This window comes from Lepisosteus oculatus, chromosome 19 (genome assembly GCF_040954835.1).
Source record: "Lepisosteus oculatus isolate fLepOcu1 chromosome 19, fLepOcu1.hap2, whole genome shotgun sequence".
NCBI lineage: Eukaryota > Metazoa > Chordata > Actinopteri > Semionotiformes > Lepisosteidae > Lepisosteus > Lepisosteus oculatus.
In genome coordinates this window covers 11,263,204-11,284,528 of record NC_090714.1, presented here as the reverse complement: position 1 = coordinate 11,284,528, position 21,325 = coordinate 11,263,204, and the positions used below count along the sequence as shown (strand labels likewise).

The following is a 21,325-nucleotide window of genomic DNA, read 5'->3' as shown; positions in this document are numbered from 1 at the left end:
TCTCCCAGCCCTGTGAATTACACAAACTCCCACTAGCACTCTTCTATATATGGCACTGAGTGGTCAAGCTCACTCTATGGTCATTGCATGACCATAGTCCAGCTCCTAATCTGAGAACTGATGATGAAGGCCTCCTTACTCTGCTGAAACCAGGCCCCATAGAGCATCTGTGGAACTCATTGCCTAAATCTCATTAATAATAATAATTAATAATTGCTTACACTTATATAGCGCTTTTCTGGACACTCCACTCAAAGCGCTTTACAGGTAATGGGGACTCCCCTCCACCACCACCAATGTGTAGCATCCACCTGGATGATGCGACGGCAGCCATAGTGCACCAGAACGCTCACCACACATCAGCTATCAGTGGGGAGGAGAGCAGAGTAATGTAGCCAATTCATAGAGGGGGAGTATTAGGAGGCCATGATTGGTAAGGGCCAATTGGAAATTTGGCCAGGACACCGGGGTTACACCCCTACTCTTTTCGAGAAACACCCTGGGATTTTTAATGACCACAGAGAGTCAGGACCTCGGTTTTACGTCTCATCCGAAGGACGGCGCCTGTTTACAGTATAGTGTCCCCATCACTATACTGGGGCATTAGGACCCACATGGACCACAGGGTGAGCGCCCCCTGCTGGCCCCACTAACACCTCTTCCAGCAGCAACCTAGTTTTTCCCAGGAGGTCTCCCATCCAGGTACTGGCCAGGCTCACACCTGCTTAGCTTCAGTGGGTTGCCAGTTGTGAGTTGCAGGGTGATATGGCATTAGAGACTGTACGACCGTTGAATTTTTCTAAAAATTCTACAGAGCTGCGTTTTTTTGCTGAGGCTATTCAGGTTTTAGTTTTGCTTTTCACGAGCTGAATGTGCTGGACTTTTTTCTTTTGCCATCATTTTATTTATCCTTTTTGCTATCGTAAGGCACTTTCAGTTTGTACAGCTGCCCTAATCAATACAATTGTATTATTCTGTATTCTTAAAAAAGAAATCCCATAGTTCTCAATGAAATGAGACATGCGCTTACTGGATTTAAAGGGCAACAGGGCTCTATATCATAAAACTTTAAATAGAATAAATAACAGCACCCTCGCCAAGTCCTTTCTAGCCTTAAGATTCTGTTGTTTGATTGCAAGTTCGGATTATTGAGCTCAAATGATATAAGTATGACCCTTACCTGGAGAGGATATGTTCAAATTGCTCATGGTCTGTGTTGCCTGAATGTCAATTGCGGAAGTAGTGTGGTACATTTTAATTCCCTTACGCCTTCTTACAAAAACCTCTTGCTGTGAACAGTATATAAAAATTGTTGATGTATTTCCTGAGCTGAAAAAAATATTGGAAAAGCGGCTCTAGTGGCCCAGCTATTTTATGTTGTTGCACCAAAATACTGTGACCATATTGTCATCTTCTTAAAATCATGCAGGGCATGAGGACTGCTTTCTTCTTTTTAATTTTTGGTTTCTATTGTTAATTTTATTTCACACTAGTTTATTTTACTTTACTGTGGATCTTAAAAAATGCCACCTAACCCCTGGGCCAGCATGCCACCCAAAGATCACACAAGTATTCAAATAATAAACATATCACAGAGTCCAAGTATGAGGCCAAGTATGAGGCCATTATCTGTGTATGAGAATCCTATGGTGAGTTCACAACTTTCACATGATATTTTTTCAGCTAAATGGTCCTTAATAATGTTGGCTAGATTTTTCGCATGTGTTGATTATGAGAAAAGCTCACATGGCCAAAATAACAATAACAAACTAACAGTTTTGATTTTCTCAGTGTTGGGTCATTGAGTCTTGTATCATTCCCAGCTGATCTTCACATAACATTTCTTGTTACGTTTTACATTGGGTTTCCACGAGTAACTGTCCTAACCATTCCTAGGTTAATTCCTAACCCTAGGAATGGAGCTAGAGGTATGGTTTACTAAGGTCATAATTAGGGTTTTGTTACTAACATGCAGTACATTTACAAAGAGGTTGGTTATGATCACCTGTCGCTCATAAATGAATTTCAGGTTTGTAATGTGTAGTGTTTCCTCTAGATTAAGGATCGATTAGTATGGCATTTATAAACGCGTTATATTTCAGAAGCAATGTTTACATGGTCTAGAGCAATGATCTCCAACCCTAAACCAACAGTTTTTAAGGTCACCAATAACACCAATTACTAAAGACATGGATTGATTCCATTGTGATCAATTAGGCAAACTGTGAAAGTAAATAATTTAGAGGTAATTAAAATCTGAGTATTCATCATCAATCAGACCAGAGGCCATCAAGACCAGATTAATTCTACAAATTGCAAAAATATTTGCTTGATTTATGAAAATCTTACAGGTGTCTTTAAAAACAGGTGGTGACCTATAGGAACAACTGCACTGGGGCCCTTCTTGACCTGGCTTGTAGACCTCTGATCTAGAATAGTATTGATGGGTTTTGAAAGGCCTTGAATAATAATGATATGAACTGTAATGAGGTGTATCTTCTGTACACCACCATCAGAGATGAAAGAGGGCTTTTGCAATCAGATAGGGGCTGGCAACATGACCCAGACCTCATCTCTATTCACTTAACAACTGTCTCCAATCTAATCCAATCAAAAGCTATCAGCTGTTCTCCTCTCCAGAAGCTGGTGAAAAAGTTTTGTCCTAAACTGATTACAGATTGGAAGAAATGCTTGCAGCTGATATCCAAGGACACCCCTAGATGCTTTCTAATCTGGGATGCAATAAAAAAATGCAATGAACGGGATTTAAAGAAATGCATGAAACACTAAAAGTGGACACGACCCTATTTCTGTGAACTTTACCGCACCGCTCAGCTACAGTATGCGAGGAGTTGTTTATGGAGGAAAGTATGCTGGTGTCATCTGCCGTATAGGTAGGTAGTTTAATTGGGCTATTTCAGCGTCTGATCGTTTCGACGCATGAATCATTCTTAAATAATATTTTAAAAATGTGTAATACCCCTGACCTCATCTAAATCAAACTGACACAGGCATGAAGTACATATTGCTGCACCTATAAACTAAAAAGGCAGATATTGATCAAACCATATTTCCTCTCAGCCCAGGGCCTGCAGGCTGAGTTAGGGCTGTGCAAAGCCAGCCAGTCAGTCAGCTCATCTGGACCAGGCTGTGGTCAGCAGCTTAATGCAGCACAACATAGGGGTCAAGGGAATGGAGGGGCCAGAGGTCATGATCTCAAGATTTCACGTGACCCACACAAATTGCCTGCTTCCACATTAGAAAGTCTGCTCTCTGCATTGATAACGTCTAATTTAGGCCTGGAATCCTGCCACTCTGAGCCAGCTAGCACATAAGGGTCAGCGTGTGAATGTGTCCATCTGTGTTGCACAGGCCCACTGGAATTCAGGGAAAACCAAAATCACAGTATTAATTTGCAGGAGACATGAGAGTGCTGCTCAGCCCTCTTACTCAATACAGATGATCATATGTAGAACTTATGTAGTATATGTAATTCTTGCAAAACATTGCAATGCTTTAATTCACCAGCTGAGTTACAGATGTATTCCTTATGAGACTTGATACAGTGTTGAATGAAAAATATATGTGGTTATATTAACATTATAGGGATGTTTTCCTGTTCTGCCTTCTGGCATTTAGGGGCAGAAACACCCTGTTGCTGTTCCCGTAACATTCGTTTTTTACAGGACAGGGTTGTTAACCTTGTGCCCAAACTCCAACATGGAGGACGTGCTGCCCAATGTGGGACCCGGACCCACTACTCTGAGATTATGAGTCTCATGCTCTACCCACAGAGCTAGCCGGGGCCCCTAACAGTAGTTATATAAATTCTGCAATATACATTCTAGTAATAAAACAATTTTCTTGCAAGAAATAAATAATTCAGTGTATATATAAATATTTTGTGCAGATTGCACAACTCTTGAAACCATGGGTTAAAGTCTTGGGCCACCTTCTGTGTGGAGTTTGTATGGCTTCCCTGTGTTTATGTAGGTTTCCTAAGGCGACAGCAGCTTTCTGTTGATGGACAGATGTGTCACCCATTTAGATTTATTATGGTAATCGACTGCAGCTTGTTTTTCTGTAACTCTTGACAGCTCTTGGTCATTTCCTTCCCCGAGTCTCCCAGCTTGCGGCTTTGATCATGCTAAGTTTTCATCTCGTCCCCACATCTCAGATGGGATTCAATTCCAGCGACAGAGAAGGCCAGCCTGGGATATTTCTTTTATGTTGCTTCACAACATTTGCCAGTTGTTTTTACTCTGCGTTTTAAGCTCGCTGTCACACTGGAATAAGCATTTCTGACCAATTAGTCTCTGAGCAGATAAAATCGTCCTTGCTATTCAGTTACATTTACAAAACCCACAACAACATATTCATTCCCATAACCTGCAGCGCTAAAGCGAGACCAGATCATTTTCGATCCTAGTATTCTTTCAGTTTGTTGCTGTACACTTTATGGTATACTTAGCTGCAAACACATAATGGCCCATATGGAGAAAACAAAACAACTTTTTATTAGGATTTCATCATGTTGTCAGAAAAGCTTTCAGTTAATCAAAATATTTTAGGTTGTATTATACTTTTCAGTGGTTTTCTCCGTTATCTCAATTCGATGTGTCTCATTTGCCTCCGAAACAGTTTTCCTTGCCAAAGTGTTAAGTGTTAAAGTGGTTGAATTTATTTTTCGGGGTATGATGTAATGTTTCATAAGGAGTCAAACTGATGTTCAATCCCTATGTGATTTAACTGGCTCTGATAAATATACTACATGTATATTATGCAGTGCGAATGGAAGAATATGATCTGATTATAATCTATATCTTATTGCTGTGATATAATTTGTGCTTGCTTTATTCTAAATTGTATCTGTCATCATTAAGACCTACTTTATATTTATAATGGTGTTTATGAATTGTAATTCTATTTTGTTAAACTCAGTTACCATGCATTTTGTTGAGATATATACAGTCTATAGTAAAAGACCTTTTTAAAGGACAGATTAATGGAGAGTTGTCATGTACAGTATATATATAGAATGGCTTAATATATACAGTCTATTAAGTGTACTATCTAATAAAGCCATTACTTTACTTAAATCACAAGTATTATTTAATTAAATTATGAGTTGATTATATAGCAATCTTTTGCATCACCTTCCAAGGTAAGAGATTGTAGAAAAAGAGTTTCCTGTACGGGTGATCATCTCCATTTTTTTTCTGTCCAGCTATGAAATCCTGCCCTCTCATTGGCTCTCAGAACTCAACAACTTTCTGAGCGTTTCGGATAAGAAAGGGCTGTGAAGAAAGACTGGAACTTCAGTCACGACTCGGACACCGAGACAAAATTAAAAATAATAACTTTACTACAATCTTCAATATATTCAAAATATATACAAAAAAGTTACTTACTTGTCAAAGCAGGGAACAGTATTAATTTTAATGTATATAAATTAACATTATGTTTGTACAAAAAAGAACTGGATTAGTATCGGAGCAAGGAGCAAAAAATAAAATGTACAAAATAATATTCAAAACAGTTTTTTTGTTGCCAGCATCAGTTTATGTGCATTTAGAATTAAGGACCTTATTCCCCAGTAAAATAAACGTTACACCATAAATTACTACACAGATTTTACAGCTTAAGTAGAACATATTTCTTCCATATTTTAAGAGCTTTCATATTTTTGTCTAAGGGTACACAGTAGTTAGTTCAGCATTGATTTTATCCTATAGAAATCTATAGATTATAGAAGCCTAAGGAAAGTAGGCTTGGTACTCATGTAGTGTGGTGGTTATGCTGTATACTAACAGAATTAAACAGGATGCCTTGCAATTTTATCCAGCATCAATACATCATATGGCAGGTGTCTCCAGCACTTGTTCTTGAGAACTCTATACCTGCAGAATTTATATATATCATCAATTTCTAAAGATCTGGAAGAAATTAACCATAATCAATTAAACATCTGATTTGTTAAATTAAATAATTAGAGATGTTCTGGGATAAATATTAGATCACCCTTCAACCAGAGCGTCTTTAAATTAAACAATTGCTCTTTTTGCTGATCAAGAACTTTTAAGTGTCTTTAAAGTCTTAAAATTTTAGGCAGTTAGGGGTGACCAGCTCTCTCCAGGACTATGGCTGGAGACTGTAGCCCTGCAAGCACTGAAAGGATCATGAGTAAGAAGAGAAACCTTATTTTATGTCCAGTAAAAATGTAAATTACAGAAGCCTGATGCCCTTCCTTTGAAAGCAGCTCCCCTGGTTCAAAATCAGGAGTTAATTTCAGGTCTTTTGAAAATCCACTTGTTTTTAATGACATTTGATCATAAATCTGTTTTTTATACATGTCATTATGACTTTCATTTAAAGGCAGACATTCAATATTTTTCCTATTTGTAAGAATCAGAGTGGAAAAGGACTTGTGAATAGCTGGTCTCCTTCCACTAAAAGGAAATTATATGCAAAGTCAGGAATTCCCAGTCATGCTCTTCTGAGGTGAGAGCTTAGATATTCCCAAAGTACCCCTATGAGGGCCATGAAGCAGAGGCCTACTCATTATTGGACAGAGTTTGTGTTTCATACCTGAGACACTGTCCTGACCCGCTGGCTACCTCAGGCCAGAAGCACCTGACCAGGGCAGCCTGGTCACACACATGACTCGGAAGGATAATTCAGCACAAACCACACAGCTCATGAGAGACCACAGCCGTGGGCGGGGCCTAGTTTGGAACACAGGAAGTAATTAAGACCCCAGTCCCAGCTTCTTCAGAAGTGCTTCCTGTGATCTGTGTCCCTGTGGAAAACAACAGGAAACAAATGTTTTGACTACTGTGTTCCTCAAAATGGCCCACATATGTGTTATGATGGTTACCAGGAGAATGTTTGATGAGACCCACAGTCCTTTAAGCTGTGGTCCCCAGTCCTGGTCAGAGGAACCACCGGTTACTGGTTTTTATTGCAGCTCAGCTCTTCACTTAAATGAATCCTTAACTGGACCAACAAAGGGCTTGTTTGGAACATTTTGCAAGATTGTATTTGTACTTAAAGCTTGTCCATTATAAATTACTTAAAGAAATCCAATAGTTAAAAGGCCACCTTCGAAACGTTTAAATGAAAACATAGCTTAAGGAAACAGATTCTAAATTAAACCTATTATTAGCTGTGTAAGGTTTCAGTTATTTAATTGAGTGCTCAAGTGGAACAAAAACCTTACAAGGCAAAATTCTTTTCTGAGAAAACAGGTCCTTAATTAGCTTCTGAAATTCGATCATCTGGCCTTTCATACAGTGAAACAGAAGACAATATTAATAATTTTGCCTTGTACAAACTCCCACAGAGACAGGAACCCCAGTAGTACCTCATCCCTGCTTATACACCTAAAAAATCTGATCTTTTTCTTTTTTGAAAACATTATTTATAGGCATAAATAAGCTGTTACATATGAAAAATAAAAACGTGTCAAACATACCAATGAATTGAAACCACTGATGATGGCTTATATATTTTTTTTCTTGATTTAGTAAAAGTGCTTAAGTATTTCAGATGTCCCTGGTACTTGTTTTGTTTCTCAAGCCAGCAATTAGGACGAAAGAGAGTACAGTACTGGCCACAGATGTCCCAAAATGCTCTTAGTGCTTATTATTCCCTCATATGTTTAAAAAGCAGTTTTTTACTAATTTAGTAATCAAAACAATTTGAACTAGAAGCCCTACTTCGGATTTAATGTGCTTTCACACAGCAGGAACATTCCCTGTGCTTTTTTTTTAACAAGGCAGGATTCCAGCCACAGTCTTTAAGAGATCCTCCCTGTATCAGGCACCCAACACATGGACCACTGAAGTGATGGACCAGAGTATTTGTGGGCACAGGGTGTGTGAACTGTCTGAAGTGATGGACCAGAGTGTTTGTGGGCACAGGGTGTGTGAACTGTCTGGAGTGATGGACCAGAGTGTTTGTGGGCACAGGGTGTGTGAACTGTCTGGAGTGATGGACCAGAGCATTCGTGGGCACAGGGTGTGTGAACTGTCTGGAGTGATGGACCAGAGTGTTTGTGGGCACAGGGTGTGTGAACTGTCTGGAGTGATGGACCAGAGTGTTTGTGGGCACAGGGTGTGTGAACTGTCTGGAGTGATGGACCAGAGTGTTTGTGGGCACAGGGTGTGTGAACTGTCTGAAACGATGGACTGAGCTTCTGTGGGCACAGGGTGTGTGAACTGTGTGCTGAAGATCTCTCTGAATAAAACACAGAGGCACAAGTGAAGGTTAACTCTACGCTGAAAAAACAGAAAGGAGAAACGCAACCTCCCGAACCTTCTTCGGCCTTCTTCTTCACACACAGAAGGCTCAACAGCCGAAAACTTTGCATGTCTCCTCGTTTCTCAGTGAGGAACTATCTGCTACTTGTGCCTTGGCAGCCAACACACGGCGACGCAGCTCCCCAGCCGAATAAGAAGAGATTCAACAGAAAGTCTTTTCTGCCAGCTGTCCCGATTGCAGAAGGCAGGTCTGCTGCTCAACAAAAATGAGACATTGAGAGGGACAATATTCGCACAGAAACGTGATGTCCTCTTCGCCCATCCTGCACTCTGGGTCTTTCTGGGCGGCGTAGCCTCTTCACGAGCTCGGCGCCGGCCTGCACCGCGACGAAGCCGCCTGCTCGAGGTCCAGCGGAGTCCGAGTCAGTCCCAGCCGAAGTCCTGGCTGGTCATTTGGTAGAACTTGAGGTTGAAGGGCCTGTAGAAGTCGCGCAGGCGGCGCAGCACCTCGGGGGAGATGTGGGGGTGGGGGCGCCCCTTGGACTTCCCCAGGCAGCGGGGCCGGCTGCTGCCCTCCGGCTTCTTCAGGCAGGGGAAGCCCTTGGTCTGGTTGAAGTAGAAGTGTTTGTCCGTGACGACCCGCTTGAGCCCCAGGAAGTCCTGCACGCGCCCCATCTCCCCGGCGGGGTCGCTGACCAGCCGCTCCCCGCTGACGAACAGGAAGCGGGACAGCGGGAAGTAGCGGAGCCAGTTCTCCAGGTGCTTGGCGTAGATGCCGATGCGCACGGCGCTCCAGGCCGTGTCGACCAGCCCCGTGCTGGCGTTCTTGAACGCCAGGCTGTGGAAGGAGGGCAGGCCCGGGTTCTTGGACAGCGTCTGGGTGTAGTCCGACACGGCCCGGGTGACCGGGTCCCGCACCACCACGATCAGCTTGGTGTCGCGGTTCATGGCGTAGACGCGACGTGGGGCCTCTTTGGTCACAAAGTAGCTGGGCGTCTTCTCCATGGTGATCTGCCCCTCCAGTGTCCGTGGCATCAGGTTCCTGGCACGCAGACAAGAAAGCCGAAGGCGTGTCGAGTTAGAGTAGGCATTTTGTACATAATAACTCAACAATTAGCCTTCCAATGTCTTCAATTAATTTTAAAGAGTTCTTTTCTCTTCATGTCATTTCAAACATGTCTCTGCTAGCATGAACCTAATTGGAAGGTAGAAGAAACACATCTTCTGTCTTTCAGACCAAATAACACATTATAACCGCAGAGCGTTATTCAGTTCAGTTCTCAGTTTAGAATCCAGTTTCATTTTTCATATACCTTTCTAAACACAGTGCGTGATTGCAAAAATCCATGCGCCATGATTTCTGTCCTGGAAACAGAAAACTACAAGTGTTCTTCTAGGTCATGAGGAGAACAATAAAAATAAAAAGAGTTATAGCGACCCTTAATCAAGACTCCTTGAGTGGACACACAAAAGGCCAGTTGTGTATCCATGCAGTTTTATTTCTCTTAACCCTGCTCCTTGTGCTGAGCTGCTGGGCAATGATAAGACCAGATCACTTTATTGGCATTATACAAATTCTTGTATTAGTAATTTGTCTTTTCGCATACTCCAACTTGCTCTCCATGAGACACACAGACAGGGAGAGAAGCTTGGGGTCAGAGCACAGGGTCAGCCATTTATACAGCGCCCCTGGATCAGTTGGGGTTAAGGGGTTAAGTAGGATTCCTCTGCCAGCCGTGAGATTCAAACCAGCAACCTTCCAGCCACAGGTACAGATCATTAGCCACAGAGACACTGCACCACCGATTGATTGTGGAAGATTAATTTACATCCCATGTCAAGAAGTCCCCCATTAAACTTGAGAAGTTGCCATTTTTTTAATTAAGGGTCTGTTAATTCAGTTTTTCTCAACCTTGATTTGAATCCGGGACCAGCTGAGGTCCTCCCCATTTGAGCCAAGAACAAAACGCTAGAGAGGAGCTCTTGAGTTTGCCTGGTGTAACTGAGCCTCTCTGTCTCCGTGTCTGGCAGAGACAGCTCTTGACAGCTCAGCAATGCTCCAAGGAGCAGAGTCCATCCACAGGGGCTTGAGCCTGAGCTGTGAAGAGATTTTCTTTCTCTCCTCTTGAAGACGAGGGTGAATACCAGCCTGCGAGGGCCCTATTAAAGCAGTTATATTTTCAAAAAAGCCACAAAACCACAGGAGCCACTTAACAGCGATTTCCTGAGCACTTCCTCCTCTTATTCTCATGCCTGTCAGTGAAATGGCTTTTCCTGAGGCTCAGAGTCCTAACCAGACAACACGAACGTACATGAAAAGTATGCTGACTGCGCTGGAACCCTCCCGCAGTTCCCCGCAGCATTCCTCTTGCGCCTTCGTCATCAGGACTGATTTCAAAGACATCCGGCGTGAAGGAGCGCATCCAGTCACGTCCTCAGAACCGCAAATGTGGGGGCACCAAATATGGAGCGGACATAAAAATAACACCTCAAGCTGAAAGAATGCATACGGACACTCATGGCACAACACTAAGTCCCTTTAAGATGAGAATGCAAAAATTAATCTATTCAGCCTACAGTGGTTCCATGCGTACAGTATGTGGTGTATTCAGTAGAGCAGATAACAGCATTTTGATACCACTAGGTTAACATGCCAAGTTATTTTCCATGCTTGGAGAATCACAGGCATTTTCCAGTGTCCTGGCATTTCCAAAGGTCAGTGAAGGAATAAGGAACTGGCACTTGACGTGACTGGCACTCCCATGATCCTCTCTGTTCAATCCGTCGTTTCTCAGACACACACAGCTCCCATCATCCGCCCTGGCCAGGGGGGTCTCTCCCTGTAGGGTGAGACCTTGCTGCATGATGGGATTGTGAGGCGCCTTGCTGGCCTGCCCTCGCCCCCGTGGTGCTCACATGGGCTGAGGCTTTGACATGGTTTGGGGAGGACTCCTCTGATGGATGACGGTGGCGTTCGCTGCCTCGCACGCGCCGGGTACGCCGAGCCCCGAGCTGCAGCAGCTGCAGCAGTCAGAGAGGCGAGGGCTTTCAAGGGGGATTAGGAACGGGTGAAGGATGGAATGAAAAGGGCAGCTGTGTGGCCTGAGAGAGAAGAGTGGGGGGGGGGGGGAGAGGGTCTGCAATGCCTCCCTGATTAAAGTAGCCTGCAGATCATCATTGCCCCCAGAGCACCAGGCACAGTCACTGACACCTCTCTCACGCAGTGCTCTGTGCCCACTCACTGTGCTTCTTATTGTGCCCACCTCGCCTCTCTGACTGCTCCAGCTGCTGCAGCTCGGGGCTCGGCATCCCAGCATGGTGCCACCCACTGTCCCCACTCACTCTGCCCACTCACTCTGCCACCCACTGTCCCCACACACTGTGCCACCCACTCTCCCACCCACTGTGCCCAGGACTGACTGGGCTGTATTCACTAGTCCCTACTCAGCCTCAGAGTCTGCGGTGTAACAAACTCTCTCCTCCTCTGCTAAAGCCACCTTTCTAAAAAAAAATAAGTTCCTTTCTGAATCAAATATTTTTTTTTATCAATACCAGGATCAAAACTTGATATGTGAGAAAGTGAAGGGAAATGGCATGATGATGAATGCTACATTTATGGACTGCGTTAGAAGGAAAGGACAATTTTATATCCTTCCTAGATTTCCATGCACTAGAAAATGTATTTAAAAGTAGGGTTGTATTCAGAAAAAAAATTATAAAAAGACCAGTCCGGTTTTTATACAGAAATGTTGTTTGGTATAATACAGAAGATTTAAAAAACATTCCTGTTAAAACTGGTATATGGATGATGGATTTTAGATCAAGCACAATAGAGACAATTGTTTCTTAGAAAACACTAATCCTGGACTTGGAGAGCTGCAGTCCAGAAGACTTTCTAGGTAATTTATAATCCCTGGAGAGAAAAGTCCTGAAACAATGGTAATGAAGACCAATTAAGTAAACAACTGATTCAAATCAAGTCATTAACAGTCCATAGTGGAATAAAAACCAGAAGTCACTGTGGCTGCAGCACTGAGATTTTATATTAGTGCAGATCCCTTCTTAAATATTTTTTAAGATCAGGTCTGTGTGGATCTACTCACCTTCCACTCCTTCGTGATCTACTCCCAGAAGGGGAAAAGCACTGTAGACCTCTGTTAAGCTTTCATTGTCAGATCAAGACCCAATGCTGGAAAAGGTTGCTGTTTAAGCCTAATAAAATCCTCTAAGCTGCAAAAGATTTTCTCTTACTGCTGCCCCAGGGTATAAAGTCAAATGGGAATGGCACCGAGCAATGAACGAAATCCATAAACAATCTGTTAAATGAATACAAAATAAAGATTGATCCAACTTTCCTGCCCTAAGCGCATAATCATATGAGCTTCCCAACCTCAGCCACGGGACAACTGAATTTCATTAGCAGGGAGCACTGAAGAAACGCATTTAAAAATTGGAAAGCAAGGGGACACTTAAAAAACACCCACAGGTTTTAAAAACAGAAAACCTTTTATGCTCTGTAATTAAAACACATGGATAGGTTTGCTCATTCACAAACTATAATACAGGGTGCTTTACCAAAGTAAAGAACACAGGGTTCTACTAGCTCGAATACTTTTTGCTTCAGTCACCCCCAGCTTGTTGTACAGCTAAACGCTGGATACCTGAGTCTGTTCAAGCATGAGCAAGACAATCGGATTGAAGGGTTTAGTTATCGTGCCTTGAAGAATATGGTGCAGAGTTGGACTTTTTCCAATTTATGCAGTACATCTGAGAGAGGTGCTGATGCCATTGTACTCGGTTACCCAGCCAGACTAAAATGAGTATCCCTCAAGCACTGAGGGAACTGTTTTTTTCCCCTGTGCTTCAGTATAAGTGTCTGGTGCTGCTTGGTGTTGTGGTGTGTTGCACGCCACGCTGTCTCTCTGTCTGCAGGAGATCCAGCACAGGGCGTGCATACAGGTTTCCTCAGTCACAGAGAAGACTCTTGACCAACTGGAAGGCCACTGGAGCTCAGCAGGTGTGAGCCTGATCAGTACCTGCATGGGAGACCTCCTGGGAAAAACTAAGGTTGCTGCTGGAAGAGGTGATAGTGGGGCCAGTAGAGGGCGCTCACCCTGCGGTCTGTGTGGGTCCTAATGCCCCAGTATAGTGACGGGGACACTATACTGTAAAAAGGCGCCGTTCTTCAGATGAGATATAAAAACCAAGGTCCTGCTCATTAAAAATCCCTGGGTGTTTCTCCAGTATCCTGTCCAAATTTTCCACTGGCCTTTACCAATCATGGCCTCCTAATAATCCCCATCTGTGAATTGGTTTCATCACTCTGTTCTCCTCCCCACTGATAGCTGATGTGTGGTTAGGGTTCTGGCTAATTATGGCTACTGTTGTATCATCCAGGTGGGGCTGCACACTGGTGGTGGTGGAGGGGATCCCCATTACCTGTAAAGGGCTTTGAGTAGAGTGTCCAGAAAGGCGCTATATATGTAGCGTAAGCAGTACGCAGCAGAGCTCTGTCTGCCCAGAGGAAACCCCTGATGCTTCCCGTGCCAAAAGAAAACAAAATGAGACACCTAAGGGTAGAGATTCAAGAATTCCTAGCAATTTTGGACAAAAATGTTGTTCTGGTATTTTCAAAGACTCTAGTATGTCACAGCTACCAAAATTTAGATTGCAACACTAACATCTGTGTTGCTTTGCAAAAATATGCTATCTCCCAGTAAGTGAACTATAAGACTTATAAGATATACGTTTTAAACCTAAGATTTAAGTTTTGGATATAAAATATAAGGCCATAAGAGAGTGAAATTAGCTTGGAATAAAACATACTGTTTATATAGTAGATTGAGAATGTTAAGAGTTTTCTTTGTATATACTGTATATATATTCTTCAAAAACCATTTAAAACAGGAAAAAACATTCAGGGGTCACATAGAAGAACATTATGCAGGAGGGGAGGAGTACATCTAGAAGCCTGTGGCCCCTGCTTGCTATGCAACATAGAGTTGTTGTCTCATTCGGAATCTTGTTGTCTTAATTGCTGTTCCCCATGGGAAAAAGACCGGACAAAGACTATGGGACCAACTGGGAATAGTTACACTGCTGTAGTCACTGTCTCAAGCTGCAACAAACGCCCACGGGCCTAAAGACAATATGACGGCTGCCGACACTGACCAGCTCCTGCCCAGATGTCTCCATATGGCAGCAATATCTTTCCACTCATGAAACAGCATGGACTATTGCAAAATCAGGGATATACTGCTGGCCAAACGAACGGAAGAAATGTATAAATACAGTCAAATTAAATAGCCCTTATTAGGATAGTAATAGATACCAAATAATATAGATACGCTTGAATGAAACCCAGGAGACTGATTGTGTCATAAGTATAGCCATTGTCAATGTAAACCTTCTAAGCCACCTGAATAAAAGCAGCAGCCAAGTAAAATGGATACATATCTAAAATAAATTAGTTCACGTCCAATAACGGCACGTAACACTTCATTCTGCATCACTCTGGAGTATTGTGGCTGTTACTACTACCCTGGTGCTGGTAGAAACACAAGCATCCAAATCCTTAGTGAACGCTGCTTCACTTAGTGCTACAGAGAAACTTCGCTGGCTCCTTGCTCAGACCACAAAGCACACTGGGAGGTGTACATCCTTCGTAATACTGTATGTTCAGATGAAGGGGAGTTAGTTCCAAAAGGGGCTGATCACTTACAGTATTATTCCCTTACAGAACTCCATCCATCCACCTGTTTTAGAAGCAACACCTTTCAGGATTATGGTGTTTTTAAGAGAAAACCAGTCTCTTGAATTATGGGAATGTGAATATGTATTAACTGAGACCTTTTCACAAAACTGCAAACCAGAACTCTCAAAGAAGCCTTCTAACTCCACTACACATACATGAAGTTCTTCTAGTTAAATACGTACTGTGTATAAACCTGTGTGATCAAAGTTAGCAGTGCCACTGAAGGATGAAAAGGATGGCCTGTGCCTACTTATTTTGTTAATTACACAAAAAGGAATTGGAAATCTCTTGGAATGGTTCTCCTTTTCAGCGTTGTGAAAATATTGAGAGGTAATATTCTCATCCCAAGATCTATCCTACTCAAAAGTGTTTAAACCTTCTTTATCCCTGTTGCGATCGTGTTATTTCATGACTCATACAGAGCTCTAGGTTACGTTAACCAATTTTCCAGGTTGCATTTGAATTCCGACCCCTGGGCAAGAAGTTGCTGTGTAACCAGAGAGATACCTCACTGCTGGACTAAGTATATGTACAGAAGTAAGTGCATGTTTAATTCAAAGCAATCACGCTAATGGAAGCCATGCTGGACAGCCCTGCGTGGTGACACGGTGTTTACTTTTAGAGCATCGGCCTGTAATCACAGAACGTTTGGGATAATACACAGAGTCACGAGGGGAGCCCACACACCAATTCACATTGCAGCTGAGTTCAAGGCCAGAGAGTAATTTGGGGAAGAAAAGTGCTGTGATAATCTCCCCCCCCCCTGCTACAATTTATCTTTACTTCTGTAAATCAATGGCGTTGCACTGACTGAAGGAATTTGATTGCTAAGACAGCAGTGATAGTGACTTTGATTTTGTGCCTCACTCTATCAAGGAGACGTATCAGGAGATAGGGATTGATTGCTGTGGTGGGCCTTTCCAGTTACAGGGCAGAGGGCGGCCGTTGGTTTTAATCACACCTTACCCCACACAGAACAGAACATTACAGCTGGTGGAGGAATGTCTCCATAGCAATTACAGATGTGTTTATAACAGCACAGAAGGCTATCAGGGGGCTGTTTATGGGGCTGTGCAGTCTGTGTGGGTGGCCTGTCTGACAATTAGCCTTTTTAAAAGGGCCCAGGTTTGCATATCCCATCCAGCTCACCTGCTTGTAATTTCACCACGAGCCCCGTTTCCATATCTTTCTGATATTTAACCCCTTCTTGACCCTTTCTGGTTGGCAGGGATACTGATGCCTGATCCTGCTGCATCACAGGAAACTCACAGCAAAACTGACGTCTGGGGTATGTGGACATACTGAGTAGAAACCTACAGGAATCTCAACCGTGGTCTTGCACAGCAAGACCGCAAACCCTCTTCCAAGATAATTCAGCTACAGAAACTGCAAACAAGAATTAGAAAGTGTTTTGCGGACCGATGAAGACCTTGTGCATCAGAAACAGTCCTGATAACACATCTAACGGTCAAGTGAAAATAAGCTGTGCATGCCCACTACACTGCTAATAGCAGGTTTAACTTCATATGAAAAGATACTTATGAGACTGAGGCATTGTAATGTGCCATTACAGCAAGTTCTGAAATTCTGGGTTAAAAAAAGAGGTTTTAATTTCAAACGGAGTAACAATCAGAAAGCTGCAGGGCCACTCAGTTCAGTTAAGATGCTTTCAAATCTAAGGTGCTGCTTTCCAGTCAGGCTCCAGTTATTGGAATACGTAGATCCAAGAAGAACTTATTTTTTCCTAGCTCAAACACCTTTCGCTGAGGGAACTATGGTGTCCCCTCACCCCACTCAAATAAAAAGACAAAAAGCAAATGTATTTTGTGCCAAATCCTATTTGAGAACTTGCTGAAAGTCAGCAAAACAAAGCTATGGGACTCTGTCCACTGTCCTGTAAAACTCCCCTGCCCTCTTGATTATAGACCAGCGTGGCTGACTTCGAGATTTCAGACAGGAAAGACTCTCAAAACAGAGGGGCTCAATTTTTCTCAGCAGCCCTAAAATGCTCTTTCACTCTCCAGGCCTGCACTTCCTAAAGGCGGGTGCCTTTTGACATTTCTATAATTGAGTTGAAAGAGCTATCTGTTGGTTATGAATAGTTAATACCGCAAGAGGCAACCTTCTCTTGCTTTCCAGTCACATTTTTATTTTTTGTCTCCAACGGGCTTCCTCTCAGTAATTATGCCAGGCCCAATTTCATTAACTCCGAAACACTTTCACCTGCAATTACCCCCGTTAATTATTGATAACCTCCCCACCACCCCCCGCTTCTCCGCAAATCCTGATTAGGCGGCCTGAGAGCAGCACGCTTTTATTAGAAGTCATTTTTTATTGAAATCTTAAATTGGCTGGCCTAATTGAATTCCCTGCTAAATCGTATTCACAGGGGGAGAAAAAAAAGCCTATGAAACGCCTGAAAGTGGAGTCCTGTCATCCAGAGCTTTCTGTAGTGGGAGAGAGAGGCTGACTCATTTTTCTCATCCTCTCCTGGTTGTAATATGTTCTCAAACCAGAATTAAACATTTATAAGGTAGATATGAAAAAGTGAGGGTTCCGGATACTGATTTTCAGTTCATCTTTGTTGTCTTTTGTGCTTTATGGATCCCTTTTTAATGGCAGTGAACAGTCATATATTATACAAAGACTGTTAGCCCTACATACAGATATATGCACAACTGTGCATTTTTATGCCCATGTATCCTTCTGTTTACTCTGTCAGAGAATTCCTATTCCCTCTCTTATATCTAGACAGTTATTGTCACGCCCCCCACTGTTTCACAATCTCATTCCTAATTGAACCCATCACATTCCCACATGCACCAGATTCCACAAATTCTCACTCCCGGACCAATTATCCAACCACGTCCCTCTCCCTTCAGTATTTAAACTTCCTTCACACCCCAACCCAGGCTCACTAGTGAGAAGTATTTTCTTGTGTATGTTTCCAAACCTTTTTTTTTTGACTGCTCTCCTGGTTCCTGATCTTTGTTCCTACCTTTTGACCATGTTTTTTGGATGGTCTTTTTGGATTTTCCTGGTTACTGGTCTCATTGCTTCACCAATTGACCAAGTCCCTGGATTGTGTTTTGGATTGTCCCTGTGCTGCTCCATGTTCTGCAGGATTCACAGTTATGCAGAAGGATCCTCCTATTCTACTTATTGGTACCCTGACAGTTATCTAGTTATACTTGGAGGACACTGCATATATAATAGATTTTGAAGTAGGCTCCTCATATTGGACAAAGGTACAGGAGACATTGCTGAGCTAAGATGCCTGGATCAATACAACATGTGTTGCTCTGATGCCTGACAGTAGGGAGATTGTTAGAGAAACAGTGGGTAATCCTGTCTCTGGATAAATGTAGAGAAGGGGAACTGCCTGATCCACTCTGGGGTGTTATTCCAGCTGCCTCTTCTATGTCCATTGGAGGTGCATGCTCTAGCAGGCAGGGCTCCTCCAGCTCAGGGGAGACATGGGCAATATCAGTGTCCTTTGTGTGTTGGGGTCTGTGCATCTACAGGGGCTCTATCGACAGCCACAGCCCTGGACATCACTCCTGCAGCAGCCCTGTCTGCAAAATGGTGACAGTGAGCAGTGTATCTTAGGAGCTGATGTATTTTTGAGGGTGGCATGGTGGTGCAGTGCTGTCTCAAAGCTACCTGGGTCCTGGGTCAATTCCAGACCTATAGTACTGTCTGCATGCAGTTTGTGTTTGCATGTCAACCCCCCCCTCAATTTTTGGCTCTTGCCTCCCACAGTTCAAAGACATACTGGTAGGTTTACTGGCTTCTGGGAAAATTGGTCCTGCTGTGAGTGTTTATCTGTCTGGTGATGAACTGGCGTACCTTCCAGAGTGTACCCTGCCCTGTGCCCATTGCTTGCCAGGAAAGGCTCCAGCTTCCCTTTGACCCTGGATTAGAAGGTGGAAGGATGATGGAAGTTTTTCTCCCTGCTACAAACCAAACACTTCCAATCTTTAAACGTGTGAGAGGTGCAAAGGGATCTGCTTTATAAGGCGTCTTTCAAGCAGCAATTAGAATTTTAGCATTTGGGAGCTCAGTGATGGTCACAGATGAGGGATACTGTTATCAACTCCACAACGCATCACTGGGCTGGAGTCCATCTGAAATTCGTTCCCGAGCTGACTGTGGGCATACAATAGTTCAATTCATTTTTACCAGTATAAAAAACAGAGTAAACCTTCTTTGCAGGGGCTGTATTAAGTTCAAGATGGCTCTGTGCACTGAAGCCATGATTCCCATTGCAATGGGGATTTCTTCCAGTATGTTAGTCTGTGTACTAGCCAGGACTGGATTTAGGACTTTTGCACAACCAACACTATAACCAGGAGTGACCTCAATGTCTTTTTACTATCCACAGAACTTGTTTTTAAAGAGCCACAGAAGTTTGTAAACTACCCCTTTAAATTCATTCAAATACATGGAGATCAAAGCCCTGCCGACAAAAATGAACAGCAGCTTATTTGGATGCAAGATGCCATACACGGCAACGTGGGTAATGACTGTCTCTTACTGGAGCAGTGCTGTGCAAACACATTACAGCCTGCTCAGCTTGTTTCTGGAACACACGCAGGTACAGTAAGCAGCAGTCATTAACTCCAGTCCATTGGAGAGCTAATTGCCACAGACCCGACTGAGAGCCCTCCTGTGGGTCTTTATTGTTCTTGGTCCACAGAACGCAAGCCATCGTTTACCAATTGCAGGGTGCAGCTCCGAAGCACCAGCTGAGAGCTTTAAATAATAGGAAGAGGTTTAATTTTCAAGCAGCTTGTCCCTGACAAACACCCCAAAAACCATCGGCAAGAAGGAAAGGTCAGGCTAACACTGTGTGGTAGGATTCTCTAACATCTGGCAGCAATGAAGACTAGAACAGTTTTAAAAAAAAAACCTGAAGGAAATCTTGTAGATGTTTCAGAAGCTGGGCCAAGGCATTTCTGGATAACTGCAGCAATTCTGCAATATTGCCAGATTCCTGTGTTAGTGGATAGAGGGACATTTGTTTTTCCCTAAGGTCAAAATGAGAAGCTAATGGTTACTTCACCACCAGTAAACTAGGCAACGTCCTCATGGTTTTAAATGGAGAATCTCAAGCTAAGCACCAGGCTCGCTGAATTTTCCTTCTTGCATTTCTGAAAGGTTTCCTCTCCTGTGACCACACCGCAGGAGGAGTTTCATTTCAGGAGATGCAGGACAAGTCCCATGCAGTTGCCGATTGAGGGTGCTTAAAGAGTTTTCCTGTGGCTGTAGCCCACTAGGTTAGAGGGGTGACAATGTGGTGATCAGCCCCTCCTTCCCCCAAAGAGCCCCCACGAGCTGTCGCAGGGGTAGTGAAGATGGGGCTGGGGGAGGATCGCTGAGCTGAGAATGACAGGAAGGACAGTGCCTCTTATTTATACGGAGGAGGTAGGAGGTGATTAGTTGAATTGGGCTTGTCTCCTTCCTGAACGTTCATTATAAACTCCAGGAAAAACAGAAATCAAAGAAGAATCACAGGATTTCCATGCCAGTTACTGTGTAACTCTGGCAATATTTTACCAGCGTAAAGACAGCGAGTGCTACGAGATCGTAGTAGTCTGACTTCACTGGAGTTTTCAAGTTTCTACCACGTTCGAGCTCATACAGGCTATAGTGTACCCTGAGCTTCTGAATTAGAGAAAGAGAAAAACAAAATTGTGAGCAAGAGGAAGTTGTGAGTTTAAGAGACGTACCGTTCTCTAGGAAAAAATCTCAGTTTCTTGAATAGGTCCTGGTGAAAGCGCATGTGATCATTTGGAGAAAATGAGGGTTAGATCTGTGAGATGCAATTAGAAGGCAACTTTAAACAAAAAAACAAGCAATAAAGAGGAAGAAAAACAGTTGTTTCCACCAGTCCAGGACACTGAGCTGAAGAGAAGTGTTCACACGGTCCAGGGAGGTAATAACAACAGAGCCTGTTGCTCTTCTGTACCAGTAAATATTGAGACCTAATCTGCAGCCTTTTTTTATTCTTTTCTTAATTCAGAACTTCAGGGTACAATATATCCTGCATTGGCTTGAATGTCGTCGGAACCTAAAAGCTTTTCTACCAAAGTAATGAAACTAATACTTTTCAGTTTTAGTGCAGGAGTTCGTTTGATTCCCTCCCCAGGACAAAAATACACAAAATGGAAAGATAAAACTACAAAGGGAGAAAGAACAAGAGGAGTGTGAATTTTCCTGACGGAGTTCTCACAGACGGAGGAGTAATATTGGGTTATCTCCCCTCTCTGCTATTTAACCTGGACAGTAATGACACTGTCTGGCCTTG

General features: G+C 43.1%; 1 protein-coding gene across 1 annotated transcript in view; it reads right to left on the bottom strand.

Annotated features, from left to right (window-relative positions):
- Positions 1–5,342: 5,342 nt before the first annotated feature.
- Positions 5,343–21,325, bottom strand: part of LOC102698099 (heparan sulfate glucosamine 3-O-sulfotransferase 6) — a 35,653-nt gene continuing 19,670 nt past the window's right edge. The window contains exon 2 of the mRNA XM_006637131.3: positions 5,343–9,303. Coding sequence (XP_006637194.1) covers positions 8,685–9,303 — 619 coding nt within the window. The 3' untranslated portion in view covers positions 5,343–8,684. The remainder of the gene's footprint in view (positions 9,304–21,325) is intronic.